This window comes from Myotis nattereri (assembly GCF_964212035.1).
Source record: "Myotis nattereri genome assembly, chromosome: 3".
NCBI classification, from domain to species: Eukaryota; Metazoa; Chordata; class Mammalia; order Chiroptera; family Vespertilionidae; genus Myotis; species Myotis nattereri.
Window position 1 is genome coordinate 1,325,841 of NC_138077.1, and position 20,036 is coordinate 1,345,876.

Genomic DNA, 20,036 nt, shown 5'->3' on the forward strand with positions numbered 1-20,036 from the left:
TCCGCCAAGAGTATGGGCGTCAGGAGGGAACTGAGCTCTCCGTGCTGGCCGCCTCCAGAATGCATCTTCAATACCCACTTTCACACACACTCACACACACACTCACACACACACACACACACACACACTCACACACACACTCACACACACACACTCATACACACGTGTGCGCATGCACAGACACAGACATGCACACACACACATACACACACTCACACACTCACACTCACACACTCACACTCACACACAGACACACAGACACACACACTCACACACACTCACACTCACACACTCACACACAGAGACACAGACACACACACACTCACACTCACACACTCACACACAGAGACACAGACACACACACACTCACACTCACACACTCACACTCACACACTCACACACTCACACTCACACACAGACACACAGACACACACACACTCACACACACTCACACTCACACACTCACACACAGAGACACAGACACACACACTCACACTCACACACTCACACACAGAGACACAGACACACACACACTCACACTCACACACTCACACTCACACACTCACACACACTCACACACTCACACACAGAGACACAGACACACACACTCACACTCACACACTCACACTCACACACTCACACACACTCACACACTCACACACAGAGACACAGACACACACACACACTCACACACACACACTCACACACTCACACACACTCACACACACACACACTCACACTCACACACTCACACACACTCACACACAGAGACACAGACACACACACACACTCACACTCACACACTCACACACACACTCACACACACACACTCACACACGGGAACAGGAACTAGTGTTTGTTTTGCCCTGAACATAAGGTTCAGCTCAGGGCCCAGCGTCCGGTTTGTCCTAGTGAGCTGTGCGCCTCGGCCTGTGAGGACTGAGCCCTCAGCTTCATCGACCCCCCTTCCGGCCTCCTCTACCCCCTTCCGGCCTCGCTACCCCCTGCCCTGCTGTTAGGGCTGGGGTGGGGGGCGGGCCTGCTCGGTGTGGGAGCTCCCTGGGGCTGCGATTGGGATTGGCCAGAGGAAGAACAGTCCCGAGGGGCCTGGGGCGTTGAGCCAGTGGAAGTAACGCCAGGAACCGGCCGGGGAGGGGCTGTCTGGCTCCTGAGGCCGGTGCAGGTCCTCGCTGAGCGTCCGGGAGCCGCGGGGCCTCCGGCAGAGCCGCTGCAGCGGGGTGGCCTGGCACCGCGCCTTCCTCCTCCCGCGGCACCTTCTGCCAAGGGGGCCTCCTGCTTGTCCCCTGATCTCCGCTGGGAGCACGTGGCGGGGGCCCTGGCCCCTTCCTGGCGGTGAATGACAGGACGTGAGGGCTCGGGAGGCCCAGCTTCGGCCGAACAATCATCCTTGAACCGGGCTCCCGCCGCCAGTCCGTCTGCTTCTTCGCGCATTTGGGTTTCGTGGACTCGAGTTTCTTAAAACGGGGCTCACAGCTCAGGCCCGAGAGCGGGAGCCGGGCCCACGGGAGCCGCGAGTGAGCGGCGTCGTGACCACGGCCACGGCCTCCCGTGGGCCCTGCCCCGCAGCTGAGCCCTCGCCGGCACGAAGCCTCGCGGGCCTGTGTTTCCAGCTCCGGGAGGAGGACGGGAAGGCACCTGGGGCTCATGACTGTCCCGCCCCCCCCCCCCGCCCCCCAGAAGTTCAGAAAGCAAAGGGCGCCCGAAAGGCAGAGGAAAGCGGAAGCCACGGCTCCCACCGGCCCTCACGCCCGCCCCGCCCCTGTGGGCATCCCCGTGGGCATCCCTGTGGGCATCCCTGTGGGCATCCCCGTGGGCATCCCTGTGGGCATCCCCGTGGGCATCCCGGTGGCCACGTTGCAAGCACATGGAGCACGAGGGTCAGGCGGGACCCTTGACAGCCGCCGGCGCTGCAGGGAGGGAGCTGAGGGGGCCCAGGCCCCGGCCCCCAGGCTGCCGCCGCCTCCGGCCACTCCTACCGGGCAGCCTGGAGCCCGGCCAGCGTCCGCGCCCCGAGGCCAGCTCTGTCCCCCACCAGCCGCGTGGGCTGCAGGTCCCGCCCCAGAGGCGCAGGACGGGGCGTGGCGAGAAGCGGCCTGGAGAGCCCAGCGTGTGCGCTTGGTGCCACGCACGACCCCGTGGCCTCGGGCTCCAGGCAAAGCCCGTGTCCCCACGTGGCCCTCCCGCTGCTCCCTGCGCTGCCCGGACTGGCTGTCGCTCATTCTCCCCCCCCCATTACTGCTCCTCCAGACACCCACACACTCCTGGCAGCTCGAGCAGGCCCCCCCCGCCCCACTCCTGCACCGGGAAGTCCTTCCCAGCCCATTTCCGCACCAGAAAATGGCGCCCATTTTGAAAAACATTTATTTTTATTGATTTTTAGAGAGAGGAAGGGAGAGAGACAGGGACATCCGTGTGAGAGAGGGGGTGTCGGTCGCTGCCTCCTGCACACACGGCTGCCTGTGTGCTCACGGTGCTGTCTTCGTGCCCAGAACACCGCTCTGCTCCGGCGGCAGCTCCGGCAGAGGGGTCTGAGGTGGGTTCCCCCAGCGCCTCACCTCCCGACTCTGAAACAGGCTTCTCTGGCCCATTCGGGCAGAACCCAGCCTCCCCACTCTGCACCAGCAGCCGCATACACCTCTACGATGCACTGGTCACCATGGTAACACTACTTCCGGCCCACTCTCCAGCCAGACTGTCAACGCCTCATTCACTTGTGCCTGCCACACCTGGTACAGTGCCTGGCGCATTACCCATCTATATATATAAAAGGCTAACACACTAAGTGTCTGGGCGCTATGATGCCCACTGACCACCAGGGGGCAGGCGCTCACCGCAGGAGCTACGGAGCTGCAGTGACTTGGCAGCAGGATTCCCGGGTGATGCGCCCCCGAACCCAGAGAGGAGGGAGCCCGATTCCTTGCGGGGCCGTGTGATTCCACCTTCGGCCGTGGGCTATGTTGTTGCTGGGGCTCTGTCGGCCCTGAATCTGGTTTACTGCACGCTTGTGCTTGCGTTCCACTCCCTGTAGGACAACAGATTTGCAGAGTGCCTCTCGCACTCCGGGACCCCTCGGGGGATGTCAGGGAGCTGGTTTCAGCCTGATCCCCACAGGCCAGGCCGAGGGACCCCACCTGTCGGAGGGGCCCCGCTCACTCCACAGACACCCTTTGAGCCACGGCACCACCCCAGGTGTGGCCGGCTGGGGAGGGACCATGGGAGGTTGGCTCCAGGGCGTGTCCAGCCCGGCTCACCCAATCCTGCCCCACCGGCCACCGTCTAATTAATTTCCTTTCAATGTGCACAAATCCATGCACCAGGTCACTAGTATTTAATAATAAGGAATGAATGAACATATGAATGAATGAATGAATGAATGAATGAATATAGAAAGCCACGTGTTCATCTCCAAGGGGGACAGAAAATGCCTGGGAATGAGCTGCAGGCGGCCTCCACTCGCTCCTCGCGACAAACATATTTTAAAAACTAGTTCCCGTTCCCGTGTGTGTGTGTGTGTGTCTGTGTGTGTGTGTGTGTGTGCGTGTGTGTGTGTGTCTGTGTGTGCGTGTGAGTGTGTGTCTCTGTGTGTGTGCGTGCGTCTTGTTGGACCCACGGCTGAGGGACGTCGGAAGCGAGCGAAGAGAGGCCGAATCCCGGTCTCTAAGTCAGTTAAGGGGCCAGGAGTCCAGCCAAGCCGCGTCTGACATTTTGCAAAGAAGATGCAGGCACAGCCTCACAGGAAAGTCCCTCACAGGCGCGGGGCCTCGGCCGTAAAGCCGTCCCGCCAGCTGTCAGCTCAGCAGACGCACATTCACTCCGCGGGCCCTTTGGCGCCTCTGGGCAGCTCCGAGCGAGGGCGTGGAGACCTGGCCGGCCACCAGCTGGCTGGCTGGAGCGAAGGCCACGGCAGGTCATGAGCGACGCTGTTTGCCAAATCCCCGCGCCCTTCTCTGCTGGGTGGATGGAGCCCTGAGGCGACAGACAATTTATAAGCAAGTTGCCCGGTTTCCCTGCTGGATCCTTCTCTCTTGACTCACATCCTCCATCCTCCCTCCCGGCTCCTCCCCGTCGCCTTAGACACCAACGAGAGGAAGAGGATGCTCACAGCACCGGGACCCTGACCCTCGCGCCCGGTCCCACCAGGACCCTGGCGGCCTCGAGTCCAGCAGGTCAACCCGCCAGGGTTAGGAACGTGCCTTCCTTCCTCATCAGCATCCACGCATGGCTGCTCCGCCCACCCTTTGTCCCGGGAGCCAGAGAGTGAGGTGTCTCCACGGGTCAGGTCAGGCTGGTCAGGCGCAGAAGGGAACGCTGAAGGACGGACCTTGTTCCTCCCGTGGCGCCCGCCGCCCTGCACGGCCAGGAGGGGCACGGCCAGGAGGGGCACGGCCAGGAGGGGCATGGCCAGGAGGGGCACGGCCAGGAGGGGCACGGCCAGGAGGGGCATGGCCGGGAGGGGCACGGCCAGGAGGGGCACGGCCAGGAGGGGCATGGCCGGGAGGGGCACGGCCAGGAGGGGCACGGCTGGGAGGGGCATGGCCGGGACGGGCACACCCCCGGCCGCCCAAAGGCGTGTTGGGGCCACGGCTGGGCGCAGGGAAGGTCAGGTAATGTTTCTAGATTTTTAAAAGGAACATTTCTAGATTAAAACCTAGAGGCCCAAAGAGGCCGTGTTTCTGTGACGGAGGGAACACGGCTGCCACATGGAGACATTGTGCATGCGTCCTGCAGCTCGTGGACACGGAGGATGAGGATGAGGGAGCTACGCTGAGGGTCCGGGGGCTGAAAGGCAGGTCAGCAGACACATCCTGACTTTGCACAGAGCAAAAAGGATGGAACGTAATAATGTGGAGGACGCAGCACGTGGTCCCAGAGCGAATGTACATGTAATCACAGCGGCACGTGCTGGGGTTTGGGGATGAATGAAAGACATCCAGCCACAGAGTCCGGGACGCCACGGACTCCAGGCGGAACCGGCAGGAAGCGTCATATCTCGGCACGTGGACTTGCTGTGTCTCTCGCTTGCCCGAGGGGAGACACAGTGCTCTCCAAGGAGCAAAGAAAACCACACGAAACCCGAACATGCAACAAAAGGAAGGAGACGGAGGCCATGGATGTGCTAGGGGCTGAGTGGCTGGTCCCGCCCCCGCGTTCATAGGCTACAGCCCCAATCGGTGTGGGTGCCGGGAGGGGAGAGCTAAGGAGGTCACGAGTGCCGGGGTGCAGCCCTCAGGGGTGGCTGGTGCCCTGACGGAGCAGACAGACTGGGAGCGGTTCTCTGCCAGGCGAGGGCACAGCGAGAGGAGGTGCCGGCACGCCGAGGGGAGCCCACGGGGCCTGGACTGCCGGCCCCTCGAGCTCAGGCTCCAGCCTCAGAACCAGGAGAAACGCCGATGCCACCCGGTGGTGATACTCGGTAATGGCAGCCTGAGCGGACAGATGTGATACCCAAAGCGCTCAGAAAATAAATGCCGACCCAGAAACCCACCCCAGAGCCGTTCTCACTTTTGTGACACAGAAATAAAGGCATTTTCCCTGCCCAGCGTGGATCAGTGGCTGAGCGTCGACCTAGGAACCAGGAGGTCAGGGTTCGATTCCCAGTCAGGACACAGGCCTGGGTTGCAGGCTCCATCCCCAGTGTGGGGCGTGCAGGAGGCAGCCGATCCATGATTCTCTCTCATCATTGATGCTTCTCTCTCTCTCCCTCTCCCTTCCTCTCTGAAATCAATAAAAATATAAAAAACAACACGTAACAGGGAGGCTGGGCGAGGAGATGAAGGACAGCGATCGGAAGGTAGATACCCGGGGGAGTTCCTACTCGCAGGCCAAGCTCTCAGGCCCACCCCTCACCTCTCCCGCCTCTGCCCCCGCTCCCCCCCCCCCCACCCCGTGCCCTCGCTGTAAGATGGGAACATCTGTGCATCCTTGCAAGGTTGTCATGAAAAATAAGAGAACATCAGTGAAGTGCTTCACCGGGGCCTGGTGCAGAGCGAGGCCTGAGTGAAAGCCAGCGGTCATTTCCCATCAGCACGACTGCTGCGATAGAGCATTTTGCATAAACACATAGAATATCCCTGCTCTCTGCAGCCGGTGGCTAGCGGTGGGAGCAGCTGCCACGCCAGGACCGGGGCTGGCTTCCACTCTGCGTCCGTTCTGATCGATAGGCAGTGACTGCCTGCGGCGAAGGTCCGAGGCCAGGGGCTGCTGGAAGGAGCAGCAGTCGGACCAGTTGGCGATGTCGGCTCCGGCGCAGGAGGGGAGAGGTAGCAGGCGAGCCAAGCACCCCTGCCCTGGCCTATTTCACCGCTTACCCGGCAGGAAATAGCGATGGAGAGAGTTCCCATGTCCAGGCTCTCAGGGGGTGCCGGGGTCCAACCCCAGCAGGTCCAGGGGTTCCCAAAGGTGTGGACGGAGTTGGCGAAGAAGGAATGACACGGAGACAGCGTTCAGTTGATCAGCAGCCTAGCCAGGATCTCCAGCCAAGTTCTGGTCTCGATCTCCAGAGAGGTTCTGCTTAGGATCTCCAGCCAGGTTCTGTGTCCATGTTCTCTTGCTAGGTTCTCCAGGTTCTCCAGCCAGGTTCTGTAGCCATGTTCCCTCGCTAGGTTCTCCAGCCAGGTTCAGTCACCAGGTTCTAGTCAGGTTCTCTTGCCAATTTCTGTAGTCAGGTTCAGTCCAGGATCTTTTGCCATGTTCTCTCGCTAGGTTCTGTCTCTAGGTTCTGAGGCCAGTTTCTGTCCAGGATCTTTTGCCATGTTCTCTCCAGCGAAGTTCTTCTGTCTCTAGAGAACGTTCTGTGTAGGTTCTGTGCCTAGGTTCTGTCTCTCTCTGTGTCTCTTGCTGTCTTGTTACATCTGTATTTATACCAGTTGATTCCAATCCTATCAATCTCTATTTCAAAGGTTAGGGCGTTTCTTATCTCCATTCCAGGGAGTAAAGATTATGTAGCTTAAGCATGATTGTTCGTAGTTAAAGTGATTAATTACCCGCCTGGCACTTAGTTAAGAGGTTTTATTCCCTCCCTAACTTCAGGGGAAAATCCCTACCTGGGGAAACAACCTTTCTCAGAGACCTTGGTTAAAACACATAGTGCCAAGAAGGTGAGCAAACATATTAAGAACAGTATGCCATATATGCCAGGTCCTTTGAAACAGCAAGGATGGACCGGCTCCCGGCAAGGGGGGACCTGCAGGCAGACCCCAAAAGGCTGAGTTTTAACTGAGGCCGTGCCAGGCGGCTCCTGAGAAGCTGTGCCGGAAGCAGGCCCTGCCTCCTTTTCTGTCTGAGGAGTCTCCTTGGTCCCCACCGCTCACCCCGCAGGCAGCTGCTCACCGCACCGGCACCCGCTTACCCACTGGCACCCGCTCACCCACTGGACAGCCATTCACCCACCGGCAGCCATTCACCCACCGGACAGCCATTCACCCACCGGCAGCCATTCACCCACTGGACACCGCTCACCCCATGGGCCCGGCCGTGGTGGGAGCCTCAGGTGGCAGAGAGCAGTGGGAAGGGATCCAGAACGCGGTGCCCTGGGCACAGCCCGGGTCGAGCCCGCCTTCCAGCGTCTGTGACGCCCGCACACTGACCTCTCAGGGACCGGTCACCTGTCTCAGGTGCACGACCACGAAGAGCCCATCCATTTTGTCACGATTCTAGGGAAGGACAGGCACCTCTTGCGTGGACTCTGCCTTTGGAGGAGGCCAAGACGTGGGCACAGACACACATACATGCACGTCGGAGGCCCCGCCTCCCCACGAGCATCCTCTGATCCTCCTCGTCCCCAAATGGCGGCCCAGGTCGGCCACGGACGGTCACGCCTGCCCAGCGCTGCTGACTCCAGACCCGCCTCGCTCCCTCCCGCTGTGACCGCCCGCGTGCGGCTGACGTTCACTGCGGCTACGGGCCGGGCCGGCGCCTGGACTTGAATCCCACGCCTGTGGGTCAGTTCCAGCCACTGCCGCATAGAGTCCGGCCCAGGGACCCGGGAAGAAAGGTTTTATTTTTAGATACATTTTTATTGGTTTCAGAGAGGAAGGGAGAGGGAGAGAGAGAGAAACATCAATGATGAGTCATGGATCGGCTGCCTCCTGCACGCCCCCCACTGGGATTGAGCCCACAACCCAGGCCTGTGCCCTGACCGGGAATCGAACGAACCCTGACCTCCTGGTTCCTAGGTCAACGCTCAACCACTGAGCAACACTGGCCGGCAAGAAAGGTGTGAACGTGGCCGTCACGTCTCTGGTTTCTTGCCGCGTCGGGAACAGGTCTGTGCGTCCCTGAGGCTGGGGCTGCGGGGTCGGGTGACTTCACCGCAAGTGAAATGACCAACATTAGAAACACCGAGGTCACTCTGTGACCCCGCCTGCCGCTGCTGACAGCCCGGCCGCCCGCCAGCAGTCCCCTGGCCGCCCCCTCCGCCTGCCCTTCCCCCTGCCCCTCCCCCTGAAGGTGGGGACCAGAGAGGACGTGTCCCGTCCCTGCTGGTTCCAGGGGGTTCCAGCCGCAGCCGCCTCCGGCACCGTGAGCTTGGCCACATCAGCCGCGACTGCTTTTAGTCCCTGCGCTTCTGGTTCCAAGAAACGCCCTTAGGCTTGGCTCCCACCTTCCTCACGCCGGAGACCCACCCCTCCAAGCCTCCCGGCCAGGAACGCGCAGGGAGAGGCGAGAGGAGCCGCCGGAGCCGGAGCCGGAGCCGGCTGTCCACCTGCGAACTACACGGAGAGGGACCCCTCCGCGTCCTGGCCGCTGGCTGCGGCGTCACCGCCTCTTACTCTTGAGATTGCTCCCAGAACGCGGGGACGGGGAGGCGGGACCCACACTCCTGCACGGAGGGGGTGTGCACGCGCACACGTGCATGTGTGTGAGTGTATGTGCATGCGTGTGGGTATGTGTGTGTGAGAGTATATGTGTGTGTGCGTGTGTATGTGTGCGTGTGTGCGTGTGTGTGTGCGTGTGTGTGAGAGGGAAGGAGCACGGCAGTGGTGGTGCTGAGCGAGGAGCCCTGGCGAGAAGCTGCTGGCCGGGAGTGAACATCCACCCCCCGAATCTTGCTCCTCACACGTGGGCCTGGGCCACAGCCTCGGCTGGAACCTGCCTGTGAAAGAGGAAGCTTAGAAGGATGCTCCCGCTAGATCAGCCGTGGGCAAACTATGGCCCACCGGATCCGGCCCGTTTGAAATGAATAAAACTAAAAAAAAAGACCGTACCCTTTTATGCAATGATGTTTACTTTGAATTTATCTTAGTTCACACAAACACTCCATCCATGCTTTTGTTCCAGCCTCCGTCCAGTTTCAGAACCCATTGTGGCCCTCGCGTCAGAAAGTGTGCCCACCCCTGGGCTAGATGGCCGGCAACACTGAGAACTCAGAACAAAACACTAGAAACCTCGAGCAGAAGAGAGTTCTTTCAACAACAAAACATAAGGTGTAAACTCAACCAAGGAAGTGAAAGACCTGAACTCAGATTACGAGCCCGAAGGACATCCAGGGTGACACAGACGGGGAGCACGTGCCGTGCTGCTGGGAGGAAGTTACCGCATAAACATGTCCGTGCCACGCAAAGCCATCCACAGACTCAACACGATTCCTTCGCGGCACCAGTGGCGTAGCTCACAGAACTGGAGCAAACATCCCCAACGTGCACATGGAGCCAGGACCCCGAGAGGCAGCAGTGACCTTGGGAAAGAAGAACCAGCTGGAAGAATCGCGCCCCTGAGGTCAAACTAGATCCACGGCCACAGTCATCAAAACACATGGGCAGCCCCCACGGCAACCTGACTGTCCGCTCAGCCACACACACAGGCACACACACAGCCACGCACACAGACACACACACAGACACACACAGACACACACAGACACACACAGACACACACACAGACACACAGACACACACAGATACACAGCACAGTCACACACAGACACACAGACATACACAGACACACACAGACACACAGACACACACGGACACACACACAGACACACACACACACAGCACAGTCACACACAGACACACACACAGACACACACACACACAGAGACACACAGACACACACGGACACACACACAGACACACAGATACACAGCACAGTCACACACAGACACACAGACATACACACACAGCACAGACACACACACAGACAAGACACACACACGGACACACACAGATGCACACACAGCCCCGCAGCACAGACACACACACAGCCACGCACACAGCCACACACACAGGCACACACACAGCCACGCACACAGCCACGCACACAGACACACACACAGCCATGCAGCACAGACATGCACACAGCCCCCCACACGCAGTGAGCGCCGCTCTCAGGCTGCTCCCTGTGGCAGAGCAGAGGCCCTTGGGCGTCTCCAGCAGGAGGAGGCCCCCCCCACGACCACCAGAGAGGAGCGAGCGAGGCTCCGCAGGGAGGAGGGCCAGACCCCCCGCCCCCCGGGTGGTGGCGTTGCCTGGTCCTGGCTCCCCCGGGGGTGTTGGGGGGGGGGGGATGGGTGACAGGTTCTCGGAGGCGCTCAGCTCCCAGGACTGTCCAGCCAGTTCCGGCTGCAGACTTACACACATGCGCCCTGGTGCCCCCTCGGGCCGCCTCCCGCCTGGAGCTGGAAACCCCAGGATTCTTTCCCAGGAGTCTGGGAAAACTCCCTTCCCAAAGCCGTGTTGTCCGACAGTCATTGTTGTCTGTCAGCAGTGAGAAGAAGGGAGAGGGTGGGAGGGAGGGAGGGAGGGAGGGGGAAGGGAGAGGGAGAGAGAGATGGAAACATCAGTGACGAGAGAATCATTGCTCAGCTGCCTCCTGCACGCGCCACACGGGATCCACACGGGATCCACACGGGATCCACACGGGATCGAGCCTGCAACCCGGGCCTGTGCCCTGACCGGGAATCCAACCGCGACCTCCTGGTCCCTAGGTCAGCGCTCAACCACTGAGCCACCCCGGCCCGTGTGACTCTTAATTCTTCATCAGTGCAAGATCGTCCGGCGCTTCGCACTGGCGGGCGGGGCGCATGTGAAACACGCTATGAACTGGCCGCCACGAGCAGTTGCGTTCGAACCCCGCATCCCAGCCGGGGAACGAGCGGGACTCAGACGTGTCCTCAGAGCAGCGGCCGGGCTGGACAGTTCCGTCACAATCACCCCGAAGCGCTGCTTTCATCTTTATTCTCGTCCTGACTGAGCCACGCATGTGCCCTGCAGGTCTGACATCACGGAAAACGGGACACGAACCCCCAGGCCCCCCTCGGAGACACCGCTTCCCTCTGGAAGCACCGACGGCGGGCGGGCGGGCGCCATAGGAGCAGGAGCCGGGGCTCCGCTATGAGCACGTCTGCTCGGCTCCCGGCAGGTTTCCAGGCCCGACAGATGAGCCCTGCCGCTCCCCGGAGCTGCGGGCGTTTCAGGGGACCCGGCCGCACGGGGCCGGAAAGACACGCAGCGCTCGTCTCACTCAGCACCGAGGGGAGCAGCGGGCAAGTACAAACGAAGACGGACTTGATACGAGGAGGAAACAGGTCAGAAAAGCACGGCCGTTGCTGATCAGAACAAACGCTCCTGCATCCTGTTCCCAGCAAGTGTCACAAAACGGGTGTAAAACTCAACCCGGGAAACAGTCATCTCTTCACCATCAAACAGAGCCCAACCGCAAGTCCACAGCCACTCCCGGTGCCGGTGCGAGGACACGCCGGTGCCCGGCCAACGAGAGCCCCCGTCCGGGGAAGTGGCAGCGAGAACGGCGACCTCAGCGGGAGCCGCGGGCACTAGGGACGCAGCTCGGACCTGGAACTGGCCAAGGACAACTTCGTTTCCACGTCACGCAGCTTTGTCTGCAAGATTTTCAAAACGTCTTCCATCTGTTGCAGCGAAAAAGGGGATTAACAATCACACAACTGTGACTGAAATCAGACATGGCTGATTAGATACACATCAGTGATACAACTTCTGAATGTGTGCATTACACAGATATTCCATGTGTATCAGTGAACTCACTTAAACTAAATGTTATTCAAATAACACATAAGCCTATGAACAGTTCTCAACGTCTGACAGCTTTTTAAAGAAAGGTTTCTTTTGTTGAAAATAGGCTTTTACTTATTTTTAGAGAGAAAAGGAGAGGGAGAGAAACAGCAATCGGCTGCCTGCTGCACACCCCCCACTGGGGATGGAGCCTGCACCTGGGCCTGGGCCCTGACCGGGAATCAAACCGTGACCTCCTGGTTCAGAGGCCAATGATCAACCACTGAGCCACAGGGCGGGCTCGGCAGCTCTTATTCACTCCTCACCATCTTGCCTCTGCCAGGAGGGGTCACCATGCACAAGTACGACTGCTTCCACCGTGAGAACTGAGTCCAATGGAGGAGCCGTGTGGCGGAGAGAGATCTCTACGTGTGACCGTCCTGGAGGCCGTGCCCTCTGGCCTGGCATGAAATGGCTTCCCTCTTTCTTTTGATTGAGCTTTAGCTTGACTTGTCCCCAAACCACAGCCTCTGACGCCGGGACCAGAGGCAGCGCGGAGGGGGGGCTCCTCCGACAGAGCGCGGGCAGTTACCTGCTTCAGCGAGTTCTCCATTTCCGTTCTGCTCTCAAGACTGAACGCCCGGTCGTCCGACACGATCTGCTTCTCGGAGGACCCTAGGACATAACTGCACCACGGAGTTAGGGACGGAGGAGCAGGTACGGAGCCTGCGCTCGCGCACGATGCTTCAGTTCTAAGTCTATTACACTACGTGTCAGCACCCAGTGAACACAGAGCTGTTTCTGTTCCCAGCCCGTGGGGAGCTGTCCCACCTGACATCACGTTCCCGCCACGCAAGTGTGGCCCAGACAGTCCTAAACATCCCCCAATGCGACGGCCCTGCATGATGGGCATAAGCCGGCGGCAAAGCGTTAGCGCTCACAGTTCCAAGTCCTGCTGCCAAGTTTCTGTGTGTGACACCCGGGAACGTGCGCTCCCACGTCGGCCTTTTAGTGAATAGTAATCTGTCCAGTCAAACCTGGCAGCTCCCACAGTCACCCCACTGCTCCCTGCTGGCCTCCCGGGGCCGAGACGCCGGTCCAGAGAAGCTGAAGAGCCGGAGGACTGGCCGGCACCGGGCGCAGCAGCAGCGCCGGGAACCCACAAACTCTCAGCAGCGAGGGGGACGGGCCAGGAGCTCCCAGAAAACGGGCTCCGTTGCACTCAGTCAGCACAGCCTGCCGTCCCCTGCAGCAGCCTCCCGTCCCTCCTCTGATGGAATCAGCGGGCTGCCTGGGAAGCCCGGCTGATGAAAGGCCTAAAACAGACGGAGGCGGGACTGCGGGCACTGACCAGCTGTTTGGAGGGACGATGAGGCGGGAAACTGAAGAGGCACCGAGGGATTTAGGAAACGGTCAGTGCCCCTGGCGGAGGGCGCCCACGGCTGAAACCAACCAGGCTCCTCGCCTTAGGGTTCCGCCCAGAGCCGCGCCCGGGTGGGTCCCGGGCTGAGTCCTCCCCTCACTTCCTTCCACAGACGCGTCCCTTTCGGTCCTGCACCAGCCCCACAGCCCGAGAGCTCCCGCCTTCACAGCGTCCTCCCCTCCCTCCCTCATCACGGATCCGTGTCACGTCCTCACGGGACCAAGGGCGCCCGCTCGCTGGGCCTCTGCGCGCTGCAAACAGGGCACCTGCGCTCCCGCCAGGCCTGTAGCACCAGCCGCGCCCGCACTGCTCCCGGTTTAAAATGTTTATCGAAGCCTTTCCAGTTTCTATCAGAGCATAGTTAGACGTGTAATAAAAGTAGAAAATCTAAGAAACCCCTCCGGAGTGACAACACCCGGGAGGACCAACGCCCAGGCACTTCCTCTCTCACGGGTTCTGTCCGTCCGTCCGTCCAGGCGCGTAGGCTCAGAGGCGTCTTTCTTTAAGGTGGTGAGGCCGCGTCCTCAGGACGAGCGGAGGTACAGCGGGGCCAACGGAATTAGTTAACTTCGTGTTTCCTATAAAACGGCTCATGGACTGGAAAGCCATAAGACGCTGAGCTGCCACCAGGCCCCAGCCCGCCTGGCTGCCTGGAGACCCGGGGGCGGCCCTTCCTGGCCCTCGGACGATGCCTGGCGGGGTTGGGACACAGGCAGCTGGACCTGGTGCTCATGTCACCGAGCACCAAGGCCTCCCTTACCGACTGGCTGTGAAATCCCCATTTCTCCTGGACGTCCGAGGAGGCTGACCACTGAGGGGGAATCAAACAGACAAAGCGGACTGACCCCCACGGTCCGGCTCCATCAGAGCCGACCCAGCAGCCACTGCGCCGGCGTCACTCTGGGAATTGCTCTCACGGCGCTTCCTCCGCACAATTCACAGCGTCTGACGCTCCCATCACTGGCTTCGCGGCCAGAAACGGTGACCTGGACACACGGTCGCACAGGCGGACACTCTGGTGTCCGCACACCGACTGCTCGCGAGCTGCCCAGAGCGCTGGCCACGCGCACTCACCTCTCCGTGGCCCCCACGCCGAGGCAGAACAGGTCCCTCTTGTAGTCCAGGTGGCCGGGCGTGCACCGGTAGATGTAGCCAAGGGACAGCGCGCAGCCCGCACAGCGCAGGGTCTCCAGGATGCTGCGGAGAGACGTGCTCAGACCAGGCGGCACCTGCCCCAGCAGCCCCTGCTCACACCACAGGGAGACATTGAGGTTGCTCAAGTGACTCCGCCCTCAGCCACACCCATAAGGGAGGCTGGTATGAGGAACAGACAGTCATACCCGGGCTCCTAGCAACAAGGGCACACACACCGCAGCCCAGAGCCAGCCAGCAGCATGCCTCAGCCAGCACTGACTAACGTTTTTTAAAACTGATTTTAGAGAGGGGGGGGCGAAGGGGGGGGAGAGAGAGAGAGAGAGGGAGAGAGAGAGAGAGAGAGGGAGAGAGAGAGAGAGAGAGGGAGAGAGGGAAAGAGAGGCAGAGAGGGAGAGAGAAAGGGAGAAGCATCACACCCTGAGCAGGGGTCGAATCCACAAGCTGGGCATGTGCCCTGACCAGGACTAGAACCAGTGACGTTCAACCAGCCAAGCCACACCCTCGGGCTAATCACCCTTGTTTTCCTTGTCGCTGTCTTCAGTTCCTGTCTAGGCTCAGCAATGACACCCCGGCAGAATATAAAGGTTCTGAGTCGATGACAAACGTTCAGCCCGGACAGCACAGCAGGTGCAGGGGCCACAGGAATGAGGGAGGCAACACCACAGTGACCAGCGCTGGAGGCAGGAGGGCGGGCTCGGCAGGAAGGGGCGGCGCCGTCCTGGCTCTACGACCGAGCGGCCCTGTGGCCTCAGCCAAGCCCCGGCCGCCCAGCCTTCCTCTCTCCAGACACAGACGGGAGCGAGCCCAAGGCCGGCTTCCCAGGTGACCCCCTGCAGCCAGAGCGCTGTCCGTTACAGCCACACACTCCCGGCCTGCGCTGGATCGCATTCTCCTGGAGGAGTTTTTAACGGAAGGGGACTGTCTCTGACCACAACAGTCCAGCGTTGCTACAGTGAAAAACCAGCATTGAAAATGCACTGAAAACCCACGACGTTTCCTGGTCTGTGTGCCACCTGACGCTATTTCACCAACACCAGCGGGATGGGCTCCGGGACACACACACAGGCACAGCTGCCCATGCGCTGTGTGAGGGTGCCATCACAGCAGGGGGGGCGGGTGCCCAACGCGGTCCCTTCCCGGGGGGAGGCACAGAGGGGGAGGGGCCGTGCTGTCATTTCTGGCCCCGCCATAGCCTTGTCTCTACCACCACAGGCCATGTGTGCGTGTATATGTGTGTGTGTGTCTGTGCGTGTGTGTCTCTGTGTGCATGTATGTCCGTGTGTGCAAGTGTCCGTGTGTGTGTACGTGTCCATGTGTGCGTGTCCGTGTGTCTCTGTGTGCATGTATGTCCGTGTGTGTGTGAGTGTCCGTGTGTGCATGTATGTGTCCATGTGTCTCTGTGTGCATGTATGTGTCCGTGTGTGTGTCTGTGTAAGTGTCTCTGTGTGCGTGTATGTCCGTGTGTGCATGTATGTCCGTGTGACAGCAGCACTTCCTACAGGCGCCCTGACATGGGAAGGTGGGTGGCGCTGGTCGGAGGCGCGCTGGGCTTAGAGCTCACGACACAGCTGTCTTCTTTTCTCGGTTTATTTTCTGTTTCCTCAGCACCAGGCCCCACAGCCCGGAAGGGAGGGTCCCGTGAGCCTATAGAAACCAACCCTCTCCCCCCGCAAACCTGACGGGCTGCCATCACCCGAGAACCGGTGCGTCCCTCGGGCTGTCACACCGATCCCGGGGGGAGTATCCCTGGTGACCTCACGGGTAGTAACCTTTTCGGAGATTCTACTTGAGAAGTAAAGGTTTTCTTTAACATCCACATTCACGTGGACCGAGCCTCACTCACCAGCCATTCTCGTTTTCCCGTTTGGACAGTATCTGCTCCTTATCCACAGAAACGTTGCTGGAAACACCTAGAAAACAGACCAGGAACTTGTCCGTGTGGTTTGTTATAACAGATACAGACACTTAGACAACTTCTAACTCAACTTTTAATGTGGAACTCAGAGGACCAGAAATAAGAGCCCAAAGTGTCTCTCTGTCTCTCTCTCAGGCGGGTGGTTTAAAGCAATGTCCCCCGAAAACCATTCAAATGGACAAAATGAATCAAGTTAGAGGGAAGATTCAATGGACAGTAAAACGTGGAACAATTAGAACCTCAATGCAGAGACCACCGAGAACCTGCCAGACACAGCGAAACTGGGATCAAAACCAGGGAAGACGCTAAAGCCAGCGCGGGCATCTCCAGGCCTGGTCCTCTGCGTGACACTGAGGGGTCACAGCTGACCCGAGAAGAAGCAAGACTCACCCCGAGGGCCCGGGCCCTGAAGCCGGGGGTGGGGGTGGGGGTGGGAGATGAGGAGGGGACGTCCACCTAAAACGGCCAAAGCATCTCGGTTTCATCTCCTCCGAGTCCACATTCCACTCCACCCTCCAGGCGCTCAGACCAGAACTGGGGTGTCACCTTGACTCTCTGTCCTCATCCTGCTCCCCACACCACGACGCTGACAAGTCCTGTCAGTTGCACCTCACCGCTCTGCCTCCAGCCCCCAGCCTCCTCTCCTCCTCCTGCCTGGACCACTGCACCCCGACCCACCCCCCCTTCCACGCTCAGGCCTCCCTCCATCGCTTCCTCAAAATTAAAATCTAGGCCAGGCCACGCCGGCTTACACGCCTCACTGCCTGGGAGATTCTGTTCCGTGCAACAGCCTAAGGCCCTGCGTTGTCGGCCCCTGCCTTCCTCAAGTCTGATCTTCATTCCGTTCCTGGGCCACACCGGCCCCAAGGCCGAGTCCTCGCTGCCCAGGCCTGCCACAGCAGCGAGCAGGACCCCGACTTGCACGCACAGCCAGGTGGCCATCACGCACAGAGACGAGAGACACCCCCAAGCAGCCAACCTGAGTGCTCTTCAGGAGGGGGGCAAGCGATGCCTGTAACCAAATCCCCAGCTCGGGAAGGAGACCCGATTCCTCAGCCTGCGCGTGCCAGTCAGCCCCGGACTTGGGAAACGAGCTCACGTCAATGTTACATTAAAGCTCAGTGATGCCCTGGCCCGTAGCTCAGCTGCTCAGAGCATCGCCCGACAGGAGGCTGTGGGTTCTGGCCACAGTCAGGGCATCTGTAAGAGAATCGACCGCTGCGCGCATCAATAAGCAAAAGAACAAGTCCACGTTCTCTCTCTCTCTCTCTCTCTCTCTCTCTCCCTCCCTCCCTCCCTCCCTCCTTCCCTCCCTTCAATCAGTATTTTTTAAAAAGCTAATGATCACGCTATAGCTACGGAATAGTATGTACGTGTTACGAATCTTGACAAAGTAAAAATAATTCAACTTGCTCACACTGGGGCAGGAGGGAATGAAAATTAATCCAAGAGTCCATTTTGTCTTCCACTGAGGACTGGGGTGGGTTTGTCACATCAATTTGTAAAATCCCCATTTTACAGAGAAAATAGAGGCAGCGAGGCTAAGGAACTTGCCCAAGGAGACACAGCTAGTAGGCGGCAGGCCAGGGTTCAAACGCGCACAGGGGAGGGGCCATCGCCAGGCTGTGCTGCCTGTCAGTAAGGGTACAGCACCTGCTAAATCCATGAAGTACATCTGTATACACTAATACGGAGAATATTCAGAATGTGTGTGGACCAAAAGGATATATGCTTAACATATACACACTACAACCTCCAGTGTGCTAACAGTTCACACGTTTAATAAGCTGGTCCATGCAGGGAGCCCGCCAGCAAGTCCAGATGAGAACAAACGCTGGGGCCACCTCAGTGTCGGGTCCGCAGGGCAGGTTCCCGCTTTCACACCCTCTGCACATAGTGACTCCCACGATCAAAGGGCTAATCCCAATAAATCACCATGGAAATGTCTGCTCTTCGGCTTCTGTTTAACCACTAAAAGGGACGCAGCAATTACTGTTTCTTTTAAAAAATATCTTTTTATTGATTTCCGAGAGGAAGAGAGAAAAGAAACATCACCGATGAGAGAGAATCATGGCTCGGCCTCCTGCACGCCCCCTACTGGGGATGGAGCCTGCAGCCCAGGCAGGTGCCCCGACCTCCGGGTTCACAGGTGGACGCTCAGCCCGAGCCACACCCGCCGGACTGGCCATCACTGTCCATGAACCGACGCCTCCCGCCGGGAAACAGCGGGCAGCAAACAGCTCCCGGGCACTGCGGGCACCGGTGTCCGCCCTTCTCCCCAGTATCTCACTCCAGGAAGGAATCTTCAACTGGAAGCCCACAAGCCAAGAACAGCCATTTTTACACCAATTCAGAAAAAAACATAGTAAGCCCCTCCCCTAAATAAACACGAGGAAAGCAACCAAACCAGGGGAGCGGGAAGCCTGCGGGTGGGACTGAGACCAGGAGCCCCTCTCACTGCCCTCCGCCCAGGTTCCTGGGGCGCCCCCTGCAGGTTCGCTTTACAAACAACAACCCCGACACTCAGACCGCCAGGCGCCCGCGGATGCACCTGTGACGTCAGTGCTTAGCCCCCGCGCCGCCCCCCCGCCCCCCCACCCCCGGGAAGCAGGCAGCGGAAGGGCGGAAGGTCCCACATCAGCCTGCCCGGGACGGCTTCGGGGCGGCTACAAAAAATGCTTAGAATTTAGTTGGTTTTTTTGTTTTTTTACGAACGCTCACAACGATGCTGATCCAACCGCTACCGATGCATGGACGACGGACCGGGAGGCCACGGAAGGGACCTGTCACTCGCGAGCGCACGGGGCGGGGCAGCGCACCTCCCGGTGTCGGCCCTCACCGACCCTGGCGGCCCGGAGCACCCTCCCCTCCACCCCCGCCCAGCACGGCCCCCGGGGCCCGCCACTGACTGCGCAGCAGGATGCAGCTGGTCTCCGGCCCGGCCACCCAGCTCAGCGAGTCGCCCAGCGGCCGCCGGCAGCCGGCGCACAGGAACACGAGCGGCCGGTCCTCGTCCCGCGCGGCCGCCGCCTCCCCGCTCGGGGAGCCCCACGCGCTCGTCCACTGCTCCAGCAGCCGGCGGCCCGGCGAGCCCCCCGAGAGCCGCCGGCTGAGGAGCGAGGGCTCGCTCCACGCGCCCCGGTCGCCGCACGCGCAGCTGGCGGAGGTGCAGCCTCTGCAGCTCTCCTGCGCGGAAGCTCCCGCCATCGCGACGAACCAGCCGGCCGCGGGGCACCACGGGAGACGGGGCGCCAGTGCGCGTGCGCGGGGCGGGGGCGGGCCCAGCCGGCCGACGCCCAGCCGGGGCCGTGGCGTCAGGGGCGGGGCCTGGCGGAGGAGGGACGGAGAGCCGCCCACTAGCGCGCATGCTCGCTGCCGGCCTAGCCCGGCTGGTGGCGCTGCGCGTGCGTGAGGTTTCCGTCGCTTTGCGCGGAGGCTGCGGGCGGGCGGGGGCCACGCCTCCGCGGGGTGTGGCGCTGCGGGCCGCAGGGGCGGTGTCTTTGAGGGAGTGAAGCGCCCGGACAGTCAGCAGCTCGTCCCCGAGGCCGTCACC

The 20,036-nt window shown here is 60.3% G+C and overlaps 1 protein-coding gene across 1 annotated transcript; it reads right to left on the reverse strand.

Annotated features, from left to right (window-relative positions):
• Window positions 1–9,235: 9,235 nt before the first annotated feature.
• MIS18A (MIS18 kinetochore protein A) lies at window positions 9,236–19,705 on the reverse strand. The gene is made up of 6 exons (XM_081088159.1): window positions 19,393–19,705; window positions 16,412–16,478; window positions 14,488–14,610; window positions 12,583–12,676; window positions 10,596–11,887; window positions 9,236–9,697 (listed from the first exon to the last, which is right to left on the reverse strand). The coding sequence occupies exons 1-5, from the start codon at window positions 19,688–19,690 to the stop codon at window positions 11,795–11,797; spliced, it is 675 nt and encodes a 224-aa protein (XP_080944285.1). The 5' UTR covers window positions 19,691–19,705; the 3' UTR covers window positions 9,236–9,697; window positions 10,596–11,794.
• Window positions 19,706–20,036: the final 331 nt, after the last annotated feature.

Excerpts from the sequence above, each read along its gene's own strand:
- MIS18A (XM_081088159.1), bottom strand. The coding sequence starts at position 19,690 with ATGGCGGGAGCTTCCGCGCAGGAGAGCTGCAGAGGCTGCACCTCCGCC. Across the intron at positions 16,479-19,392 it reads CAGCTGCATCCTGCTGCGCA|GTGTTTCCAGCAACGTTTCT; the intron begins GTCAGTGGCGGG and ends TCTGTTTTCTAG. Across the intron at positions 12,677-14,487 it reads GGCGTGGGGGCCACGGAGAG|TTATGTCCTAGGGTCCTCCG; the intron begins GTGAGTGCGCGT and ends TCCGTGGTGCAG.